General features: G+C 39.5%; 1 protein-coding gene across 10 annotated transcripts in view; it reads left to right on the top strand.

Moving 5' to 3' along the window:
• Window positions 1-12,005, top strand: part of ARMH3 (armadillo like helical domain containing 3) — a 219,724-nt gene that overhangs the window by 77,733 nt on the left and 129,986 nt on the right. For all 10 annotated transcript variants that reach the window (XR_004732135.3, XM_078346355.1, XM_035268873.3 and 7 more), the window contains one exon: window positions 5,610-5,698. Coding sequence is in view for 9 of the 10 variants with exons in the window: in XM_078346355.1 (XP_078202481.1) it covers window positions 5,610-5,698 (89 nt within the window). In the remaining variant the exon portion in view is untranslated. The remainder of the gene's footprint in view (window positions 1-5,609; window positions 5,699-12,005) is intronic.

The raw sequence follows: 12,005 nt of genomic DNA, 5'->3' as shown, positions 1-12,005 counted from the left end.
GTCAAATTGATACCCCACAGATTAATGTGATGTCTGCTAAAGTCAGTAGGGTCTTAGGACATTCTTTTTCTCAGGTTATAGCCATAGAACTTGAAAGAGTCTCAGGCTGGGTACAGTGGCTTATGCCTGTAATCCCAGTACTTTGGGAGGCTGAGGCAGGCGAAGAAGGTCAGGAGTTTGAGACCAGCCTGGCCAACATGGTAAAACCCCATCTCTACTAAAAATACAAAAATTAGCTGGGCATGGTGGCAGGCATCTGTAATCCCAGCGACTTGGGAGGCTGAGGCATGGGAATCACTTGAACCTGGGAGACAGAGGTTGCAGTGAGCTGAGATCATGCCACTGCAACTCCAGCCTGGACAACAGAGTGAGACTCTGTCTCAAAAACGAAAACAAAAAACTCCCCAAAACAAAAGGAAGAGCCAGTTTCGTTTACCTGAAAGTAGCAATTTACTTAGGTTCAGTGTTCTAGGAACTTTATAACTTAGTTATAATAAGACTTAAGCACTAGCATTTAGTTGGTATACATTCAAGATTTGTTGAATGAATGAATGAATGAAAAAGGTAGGTCTGGCATTTTCTTCTGAACCTTTTGGTTTGTGTGATGAGCCTGAAGTTCCAGAGAGGTACAGTCCAAGCCCTGGGCCTGTGGCTGACCAAACCCTCCCTTAACTAAAAAAATCCTAACTCAAGTACTTTTAGAGCAGCGAGGATACCACAAAGTGAGACTTAGAACCGGGCGCGGTGTCTCACGCCTGTAATCCCAGCGCTTTGGGAGGCCGAGGTGGGTGGATCACGAGGTCAAGAGATTGAGACCATCCTGGCCAACATGGTGAAACCCCATCTCTACTGAAAATACAAAAATTAGCTGGGTGTGGTGGCATGTGCCTGTAGTCCCAGCTACTCAGGAGGCTGAGGCAGGAGAATTGCTTGAACCCGGGAGCAGAGGTTGCAGTGAGCCAAGATCTCACCACTGCACTCCAGCCTGGTGCCTGGCGATGAAACAAGACTCTGTCTCAAAAAAAAAAAAAAAAAAAAAAAAGACCTGGATTATTTATACCCATTTTTAGAATAAAGCAATATTCCTGTTCTCTCTCCCTCTTTTTCTTCCTCTTTCTTCCTCTCCTTCTCACCTAAAAAAAAAAAAAGACTGGAGCTGTTTCCTCAAGACAGTCTTTTTTCACTAAAATGAGGGGCAAAAATAAATAAATAAATAAATAAAAAGAAAAAAAGGACCTGGCTTTCCAGTTAAGATATTACATTTTAGGCCATTTAGAAACCTCCGTACTCTAGGGATTCTAGGGGCTGAGATTATAGTTAATTGAATGTCAAATTGTTGAATTTGTGAATTTAAGTTGAAAATAGGAAATATAAAAACTAATCCTCTCAAATGAAGAGTATCAATTTATCCACCTAACACAGGCTGACTGTTAAAGTGGACTTTTAATGGCTTAATCAAGAATCCAAGCATACCTAGTTACAGAATATGATGAACATTGCCATGAGAGCTGTAACTATGTCTTAACAAATATTTAGAAAACGTAGGCCATAGAAGTTTTTTTTTTAGCAGATTTAAAGTATGTAATTTAGTGTTTTGTGCAGCTATTACCACACACTAATTTTAGACCATTTTCAGTTGACCCTACATAAATAAATCCTGTACCCATTAGTAGTTACTTCTTCTGTCCTCTCCCTTCCTCTTCAGAATTTCTTCCTCTGTCCTCTCCCTCAGGCCTAGATAACCACTAATCTACTTTTTGTCTCTTAAGTATTTGCCTATTCTGGACATTTTATATAAATGAAATAACAGAATATGTGGTTTTTCCTTCTGACTTTAATTTAGCATAATATTTTCCATGTTCATCCATGTTGTAGCTTGTATCAGTACACAAAAAGCCATTCCTTTTTATGGCTAATATTTCGTTGTATAGAATACCACATCATTGTATTTATTCATTCATTTATTTATTCATTTGGGTTGTTTAGACTTTTTGGCTATTATGAATGATACCATGACTGCTTGTATACCAGTTTTCATGTGGACATATATTTTTGTTTCATTTTTATTTTTTTACAGACAGGGTCTTGCTCTTGTTACCTGGGCTGGGGTGTAGTGGTGCAATCATAGCTCACTGTAGCTTCAAACTCTGGAATTCAAGCTATCCTCATGTTTCAGCCTTCTGAGTAGCTGGGACTATAGGTGCATGCCACTGCACCCAGCTGTTTTTTTAATTTTTAAATTTTTGTAGACATGGGGTTCCACTTTGTTGCCCAGACTGGTCTGGAACTTCTGGCTTCAAATGATCCTCTTGCTTTGGCCTCCCAAATGTTGGAATTACAGACGTGAGCCACTGGACCCAGCCTGTTTGTGTTTTTCTTCTGTATGTATATAAGGAGTATTGGAATTGCTGGGTTATGTGGTAGCTCTGTGTCTAACATTTTGAGAAACTCTAAACTTTTCCAAAATGATTGTACTATTTTTATTTCCACCAGTATTCTTTGAGCGTTCTAGTTTCTCCACTATTAACCTCCCTCCATGAAGTGAGAACTAGAGATACTAGCTAGAGGATTTGACGTGTATTTATAATTCACCATATGAATTTTGGGGGGGCAGATGTCAATCTGGAACATGTGTGTAATGATTTACTTGCTGTTCTCCTGGTATCAGTTGTTCTTTCCACAGTTGTTTCCAGTTTTCCTTTATTGTGAATGCTGTTTCTTTGTAAGCATGAAATTTATGTTAATTTGATATGCAAAAGTATAATCTTGTTTTAATATGCTTTTTTAAAATGAAGTTGAACATTATAGAAAAATGTTGGCTTTCTCTGTTTCCCTTTTTTGGGAGATAGAGGAATTTGTTGACTATTTCCTTTGCCTATCTTTGTTATTAGAGGTTGTCTTAATCTGTTTGCTGTTGCTATAACTGAATACCTACGACTGGAAAATTTGTTGAGAAAAGAAATGTATTTAGTCTCACAGTTGTGAAGACTAGGATGTCCACGTTCTAGGGGCCACATCTGGGTAGGCACCTTCTTGCTGATGGGGACTCTCTGTAGAGTTCCGAGGTGGTGCAAGGTATTGCATGGTGAGGGGGCCCAGGAGAGAAAGCCAAACTGGCTTATATAATGGACTTACCCTCAGGATAACTAACCCACTCTCATGATAACCCATTAATCCATTAACCCATGAGTAGATTAATCTTTTCCTGAGGGCAGAGCCCTCATGACCCAGTCACCTCTTAAAGGCCTAGCCTTTTAATAACATTACGTTTGGGATTATGTTTCATCATGAGTTTCAGAGAGGACAAACATTCAAACTATAGCAAGGACATGTTTTTATCATCAATATGTGTAAACTTCTATACAGTAACTTTATTATGTCTTATGTTGCAGATGTAATTTCCCATGTTGTTTGCCATTTAATTTTAATCATTGACTTTTTTTTTTTTTTTTTTTGAGACAGAGTCTTGCTCTGTTGCTCAGGCTGGAGTGCAGTGGCCCACTCTTGGCTCACCGAAACCTCTGCCTTTTGGGTTCAAGCAATTCTCCTGCCTCAGCCTCCCAAGTAGCTGGGATTACAGGTGTGTGGCACCACACCCAGCTAATTTTTGTATTTTTAGTAGAGACTGGGTTTCACCATGTTGATCAGGCTGGTCTTGAACTCCTGACCTCGTGATCCACCCGCCTCGGCTTCCCAAAGTGCTGGGATTACAGGCGTTAGCCACCTTGCCCAGCCGAATTTTTTTTTAATTAAACAAAAGATTTGTATTTGTAGGAAGTAAATTTCGTTAGTATTTTCCTTTATAATTTCATCTAGCTTTTTAACCTTTCAAAATCCTATCTCAATCAGAGATGAAAAAAATGTTTTTGGTAGGTTTATAATTTTTAAAACTATCATTTATCTTAACCTCAATCTACTAACTGCTTATTTGGAAATACTCTCAGAAACATATATGTTGTTGAAATGTGCTTAATGCTGAATATTCCAGTGATCTAGGACAATGCTGTCCAGTAGAAACTTTTGTGATAGGAAAGTTCTGTATTTTTTGCTATTCACTATGGTAGCCAATAGCCATATGTAGCTATTGAGCACTTGAAAGGTAGTTAGCACAACTAACTAACTGCATTTCTAATATAACTTTTAATGTAAACCGAATTTAAATTTTACAGTTTGCAGCCAAAAAAAAAAAAGAAAGAAAATAAAAGAAACAGAACTTCTGGCTGAGCATGGTGGCTCATGCCTGTAATCCCAGAACTTTGGGAGGCTGAGGCAGGTGGATCACTTGAAGCCAAGAGTTCCAGACCAGCCTGGCCAATATGGTGAAACCCCATCTCTACTAAAAGTACAAAAAAAAAGATGAAACCTCATCTCTACTGAAAGTACAAAAAAAAATTAACTGGATGTGGTGGTGAATGCCTGCAGCATAGCTGGGACTTCAGGTGTGTGCCACCATGCCCGGCTAATTTTTTAATAGATTTTATTTATAAGTAATACTGGTATCTTAAATTACATATTTAATTAAAAAATTAATTTAAATAAAAACTACATTCAGATAGGTATACAGACTTAAGGTCTTTAATTTTGTGCTTTTGCATTCTATGTCACTATGCCACTTTAAGTGAAATAGTTTGTGACCCACTGATTCATTCTTTTTGTCTGGAAAGGTACTCAAGGGAAAGATGTCATTGGTAGTTATAGCACCCTTTTCCCATTGATAAGGGGAATGGGTAGCACAGGCAGTATGTGATTTTATATGTATATGTGAGATATATATATATATATATTTGTCTACTAGAAGAGAGAGAGAGATTTATCTACTAGAAGAACTGAAGGCAGAAGTTCTTTTTTTTTTTTTTTTTTTTTCCCGAGACAATCTCGCTGTGCTGCCCAGGCTAGAGTACAGTGGCACGATATTGGTTCACTGCAACCTCTGCTTCCCAGGTTCAAGCGATTCTCCTGACTCAGTCTTCTGAGTAGCTGGGACTACAGGCATACGCCACCACACCTGGCTAATTTTGTTTTTTTAGATGGAATCTTGCTCTGTTGCCCAGGCTGGAGTGCAGGGGTGCGATCTCAGCTCACTGCAACCACCACCTCCTGGGATCGAGGAATTCTTCTGCCTCAGCCTCCTAATTAGCTAGGACTACAGGTGCACACTACCACACCCAGCTAATTTTTGTATTTTTAGTAGAGATGGGGTTTCACCATATTGGCCAAGCTGGTCTTGAACTCCTGACCATGTGATTCACCTGCCTTGGCCTCCCAAAATGCTGGGATTATAGGCGTGAGCCACTGCACCCCTGGCTTTTTTTTTTTTTTTTTTTTTTTTGGTACTTTTAGTAGAAACAAGGTTTTGCCATGTTGGCCAGGCTTGTCTTGAACTCCTGGCCTCAAATGATCTGCCTGCCTTGGTCTCCTAAAGTGCTGGGATTACAGATGTGAGCCACTATGCCTAGCCAGCAGTTCTATTTTTTTTTTTTTTTACATTTGTACATATTAATATACAGTGTCTTTAGTGGCCTTAGCAAAGCTAGCTTACTAAGAAGGGATCTGTGGTGAGTTGCACTATATTCTCAGGCTTGTCTCATTTTTTGCTTACCCTGTTACAGACGCTGCATCCAGGTAGTACACAAACTGCTTTGCTACCAGAAGAAGTGTCGGGTACGCCTACATTACACCTGGCGGGAACTCTGGTCAGGTAACTTTCTCTCTTGAGTTCATCCTCTTTTTTTATGCCTTTTATGAGCCCCTAGGCCTGGGCTCAAGGTGGATTTTTTTTTTTTAACCTTTTGGTTTGTTTAGGATACCTTTGTTTTCATTTATTCTTTTTGTCTTTTTTTTTTTTTTTTGGACATTTTAGCTTTTTTCTAATCCAGACCTGGATGTGTCACATGTCTATTCTATACTTCCTTCTCCCTATGTTTTTTGTCAACTGGTAAAAACAATTAAGTATTTCTTGTGCGCCAATAAATCTCCCTTTGAGTAAGAATGAGGTAGGAGGAGTCCGTACAAACTTGGATTCTCACTCGGTTCCATTTGGTAGCAGCATATGGACTATAGGGAGGCTTCTGTGTGTTTCCTCAGGAGGAGTAATCTTAGGAGGAGTGTCATAGGGAGGGATGGAGAGATGGGGACGGGGTGGAGAGATGCAGGAATCCCGTTTTCTGTGTTACCTTACAGTCTGGCATTATTACTGTTTACAGACAGTGTCACTTGTACCACTCCCCCTGTGCCAGAGACAAAACAGCAAATTACAGTGTTTACTTTTGTCTTTGTATCCATTTGGTAGCCCAATAAAGTCACTGCTACCACTGCAGGCGTGAAGTGGCTCTTCTCTAAGGGTACAATTAATGCTGGCTTGCCACCCCTTTCTTTTGTGTGACTAAATTGGAGGTTTCAGGGAAGCAGAGGAGACATGTTCCCTGAGGCAGTTGTTTGCTGCTAGATCCTGTGGCTTTTGACACCTGATGGTACAATAAAGTCTTCTCCAGATGATTACAGTGATGAAAGGTTGTCCACCCAGGGGAGAGCTGCTTTGTATTTTTAGCAGAATAGGGTGTGTTGGTGTCAGAGGCTTTATAAGAAACAGGCCGGTAACCCAGCCCCCTTCCATGGAATTCATCTCACTTGTTGTGACACATGATTTCCTCCCAACCCAGTTTGGCTTTCTGAATTTAGTCCTCCATAATGGGAAATAGAGATCTTTAATTAATGGATTAGGAAGTTTTTGCAGTTACTGCCTATGGTGGTAAAGGAGGAATAGGAGAATAACACTAAGTGGCAATAGTGGCATTTTGGTATTTTAGTAGAGGAGGGTATGATTGTGTGAGAGTTTGAGATTGAGAGAATGTCAGGAGAGTTAAAGAGAGATCAAAAGACATAAATGACCAACCGTAGAATTAGGTAGCAATACCTCCTTTTAATATAAAGGACTATTGTTGCTTATGGATAGTTGTATGTTTATTAAGCTCTAAAAGCATAGGATTAAAGAGAAAACACAATAATAATGCAGATCTTCAGATGTTGGTACAGTTGTAGGATTTATAAGTTCAAATGGTTTATGTGTATAACGTGAATGAAATTACACACTGTATTACTAAACAAGGTGGTGGTAGTAGTTGTCTCTACATGCCTCTTCTGATTCCCTTCTGGTTTTATTTTCTCTTTCATTCTCTTTTCTTTTTGTCCTAGCTTGTTTATCTCTGGCCTCTGTGATCTCTCTGACTTTTCTCTCATTCTCATGATCTGTTACCCTCTTCCTGTTCCATTGTCTTATCCATATTGCCTTATACTGTTGGTTCTGGTCTGTCTCCTGAGGCTCAGGGCTTCCTGTTATTCTCCTCCTAGCCCCATTTTGTATCCTCTGATCTCTTGATGAATCAACACTTTTATCGGTATGAACTGTTCTTTGTGTTATTATAGTCATGCATTTTACTTTTTACATGTCATAAACTCCAGAATATATTGCACTCATTTTTGCTTAAACAAGCGATTATATTTTAAAGAGATTTAAAAATGTCTTTTTTTAAAATTTCATCCAAAATATTTACAAATGATAAAAATATCTTTTATATTTATCTTTTCTGACTCCACATTTTGCTCTTCTGACTAGGAAATGGTAAAAAAGAAGGCCATTCTTTATTCTGTGTTGGTCAGTTGATGTTATATCTTTCAGAACTTTCAGCTCTATTTATAATTATGTCCTATTCTCAGAACTAATTGCATTATAGCCTAAGGCCCTTGATGAGTTGAGGGGAAGTGTATATGAGTGTCCTTAGAGAGGCATGGACTGTTGCTTGTCACAAAGGCATCCAGACATTTGTACTAGAGTTCTCTGCCATGTAATATTAGCTCCTTTTCCTGTATAGGCTGGGCGAGCCCTCCTGGAACCCTGGCTCCATGTGTTCTTATATGGAGTGTACAGTGAGATGCAGAGCAGCAGGGGTTTAGGAAAGCCGCAAAACAGAGCATTGTATCCCATGCAGTCCTGAGTCTGTAATAATGTATAATGTTGCATTCTGTGAAAATAAGTGTGTCTATGGTGGATCCACCTACTCCTTGGCAGGCACTATGTCTCATATGTTGGAATGCCCGTGTTTTCACTCTTGCTTTGCCTTCTAGACTTATGGATTTGAGAGAGCTGTGCGAAACTCATCATGGCAAATATGCTTATGTGTATATATCCTTTGCCATACATATGCTGCACACTGTAATGAAATTTTATTTATAAGATCGGTGAGGCATGTGTTATTAGATTGGGCACACAGAAGCCCTTGGATATCTAGGAAGCAATCATCTAGGGTCCAGATGCCTTTTGTAGTTTGGAATGTGGGTATTTAGTATCACTGTACTTCAGAGCTGATTTTTATTTCTATGCTGTTTGACTATATTAGCTCTTTGTTGTTATTGGGGAGGTAGCCAGAGGTCCCCAGATTCCCATAATGAATTCCCAGATATGGTCTTATGGACAAGGAGGAGCCAGTTGTATTAGTTCGGGGTTCAATCTTGCCTGATAAGCTTTTCCTAGTTGGTTTTAGAAATACGAGCCCCAACCTACTCCCTGCTGCCACTGTCTGTTTCTATGATGCCTGTCACCATGGTATCTGAGTATGTGGGGAAATTTATTTTGGCTACTTTAACTTCAATATGGAAAGGAAAAATTCCTATTGCTCTGCATTGCCCTCTTTTCAGCAATAACTATTTTTTACCACGTTATAGAAAGTTCGAAAGCTCTTCTCTGATGTCTAGGCGACCTAGAACTCCTAGTGTGAATAAAAGATTAGGTCTTAAAACTCTCCACTGATAGAGGTAGAAAACCGGGTTTTGGGATAAGATCATACTGAAATCGTTCTTTACTTTTGAGAATAGAATGAAAGCTACAGTCATCTTCGTATCTAGAAAAATGTCCATGTGCACATATTTTGCATATAGTTTCACAGAGTTTCTGGACCCTCCGAAGCTCCTCCATGATCTTGTGTCAAAAACCTTTGCCTTAATTTTAAGTTCTACAACCTCCCAATTAATTCTGTTCTCACAGAATATCTTAGTATCTAGGTAAATGTTTTTTTATTTTTCTTTTAGTCTTACTCTGTTGCCTAGGCTGGAGAGCAGTGGCACCATCTGTGGTTCAACAATCCTCCCCGCTCAGCCCCTGCCCCAAGTAGCTGGGTCTTAAAGGGGCTGCATCATTACTCCTGGCTAACTTACGTATTTTTTGTAAAGACGGAGTTTTATCACGTTGGCCAGGCTGGTCTGGAACTTCTGACCTCGAGTGATCTGCTCACCTTGGCCTCCCAAAGTGCTGGGATTATAGGTGTTGAGTCATTGTGCTTGGCCAATATTTTTTCTTTATTTACTGGTCACACTCTGCTCCTACTGGGAACTTTAGATTAACAATCTCCTTTGAACTTCTTGAGTCTATAGACCATTTTGTTCACTATTCTTATTTTCTGAGTGTTTTCTATGGCATATTGGGCCCCTATTTCAGTATATCGCATGGTTTTGCTATGTTTGCCTTTTTTTTCTTTTTGAGACGGGGTCTCATTCTGTTGCCCAGGCTGGAGTACAGTGCCACAATCTCAGCTCATTGCAACCTTCATCTCCTGGGCTCAAGCAATCCTTTCAACTGAGGTTCCCGAGCAACTGCGACCATAGGTGCAAACCACCATGCCCAGCTAATTTCGTATGTTTTTACAATGACTTGTTTAAATATCTATTTTTCCTCTCAAAAAAGTTTCTGGAGGGCAGGGCCTGTTTTTAAATCATTGTTAGATTTCTAGCAGACTACTTGGCTATTTAGTTATTTATTTTTGGAGACAGGGTCTTGCCCAGGCTGGAGTGCAGTGGCACAATCATGGCTCATTGCAGTCCCGACCTCCTGGGCTCAATGGATCCTCCCACCTCAGCCACCTGAGTAGCTGGACCATCATGCCTGGCTTATTTGTGTGTGTGTGTAGGCTGGTTGCCCAGGCTGGTCTCGAAGTCCTGGACTCAAGTGATCTATCTGCCTTGGCCTTCCAAAGTGTTGTGATTATAGGCGTGAGCCATAGCACCTGGCCTACTTGGCTTTTTAAGAGGAACTCAGAAAACATTTGGATGAACAAATAAGTAGATGAATGGATATGTAGGATTTTCATTAATGATGGATCAACATTCTCCAAAAGCAGCACAATGTTGTCTTTGACCCAAATGATGATGATGATGATAATAATAATAATAGAACCCAGTAGGATGTTGTTAATGTTTCTGTTGAGCTGACATCATCATCTTTGATAGGGCCAGCCATTCACCTTAGTTGATTTGATTTGTGAAGGAGAGTAGTTAGTAATTTCTTTTGTTTTTTTCTCATTCTTCCTTACCCACACAGATGCATGGATTGCTTTTAATCAAATAAAAATGGAAACTTTGATGGTTTCTAAGCCATTAACCAAAGAATGAGCAGGATGTTTAGAGAGAAGATGTAGTTGTTGGAGAGGGAAATACTTGAGCTTCATGGAGTCAGCTTATTTTATTTCTACTACAGGAAAAAGGGGCATTGGAGAGGCAGCCAGCATTTAAATAGTGTGACTTTCCACTGTCTGAAAACATGGGTTGATTTAAAGGCAGATTTATACTGGCATTTTATATTCAACATTTATCTATGGATCACAGTTGTTGCCCTTTTACTCTGCCACATCCTGGGTGATAAGTCATTGTTTTTATCTCTATTCGTTGGGGAAGGGAGTAGAGATATAGAAGGGTTAACTGACTTGCTAAGGATCATGGAACCAGACACTAAACAGTCATGATTAGAACTTAGAGTTCCTGACTCCTATGCTCAGACACAGATCACTAAGCAACATTTGCCTCCCTGCAGGAAGAAAGGCCCCCTAAGCCCCCAGAACAATCTGTTCAGCTTCACTGTGCTAAGTAACATCTAAAGCATTCACAGCTTTGTGAAAAAGAGAGAAATTGTACATGGCCTGACCTTTTAGATATCTACTGGGAAAAATGGAAAACCCAGGGAGTCTCACAGTGTTCTGGATCCAGCTGGCTCCCCCATCACTGGAAGAAGCCTATGACTTCTTGGTTAAGCACATCTGAAGATTGGCAGTTGAGAGCCTTTCGTTGGAAGTTTGTTTTACTTTAAGTGTTGCCATACAGGACTGAAATATTTCAATAGAAAGGCTGACTTGAGCCATAGATTTATCTGGCAGTTCTTGTGTAGATGGAGCTTTGATAGTTCAGCAGTCCCTCTTGATTTTGAGAAACTATCCTTTGAACTTTTCATTGTGTGCTTCTTTTAGTTTAGTTTCTTTTTTAAACTTTTAATTTTGATGTAATTATAGACTTACAGGAAGTTGCAAAAATAGTATGTAGAGTTTCATGTACCCTTCACCCAGCTTCCTCCAGTGATGATATCTTATATAACTCTACAATATTGCTGCTTTTAGTTTTGAAGAGAGTATCCAGGCGGTAAAGAACATAGCAGTAAAAACTAGAGTAGATGGGAAGGGGAAATTTGGCAGCTGCTATTTCTATCTTGTTTTTAAAATTGCTCTTCCTCGTTTCTCTAAATTTTCTCTGATTTAGGCAAATATGTCACAAGATATATTCTAGGCTGATGTGCCTAATTAAGATTGCTCTAGCTTCCATATGCAAAAATAGAGAGCGTTTTTTTCCTTTATGGGTAATCAATTCCTCTCAATGTTAGAATGTTCTAATTCAGGGGCATTTGAAGGTATCTTTCTGGTTCTGTAATGTAGTTACGAAATATTCTCTACAGAAGTATAGAAAGCCCAAGGACTAAAAAAGAATGCCAGGGAGCTTTTTTCCCTTTCAAATCACTACATTTGGCTGACTCCAAAATTTACACTATTTTGAATCTTTCTCTCATCCCCTCAGAAACTTGGCAGAAGCAAAAGATAGGAATCTCTACCAGGTTTAGCCTGTAAGAGGGAGAAAAAGATTCCCACGTAAAAGCCCCCAAAAGAGCAAGAAATCGCTTTGTTCTTTTCTCTGTGCAT

Source organism: Callithrix jacchus, chromosome 12, assembly GCF_049354715.1.
Source record: "Callithrix jacchus isolate 240 chromosome 12, calJac240_pri, whole genome shotgun sequence".
Classification (NCBI taxonomy): Eukaryota; Metazoa; Chordata; class Mammalia; order Primates; family Cebidae; genus Callithrix; species Callithrix jacchus.
This window is presented reverse-complemented; position numbering and strand designations above follow the sequence as displayed.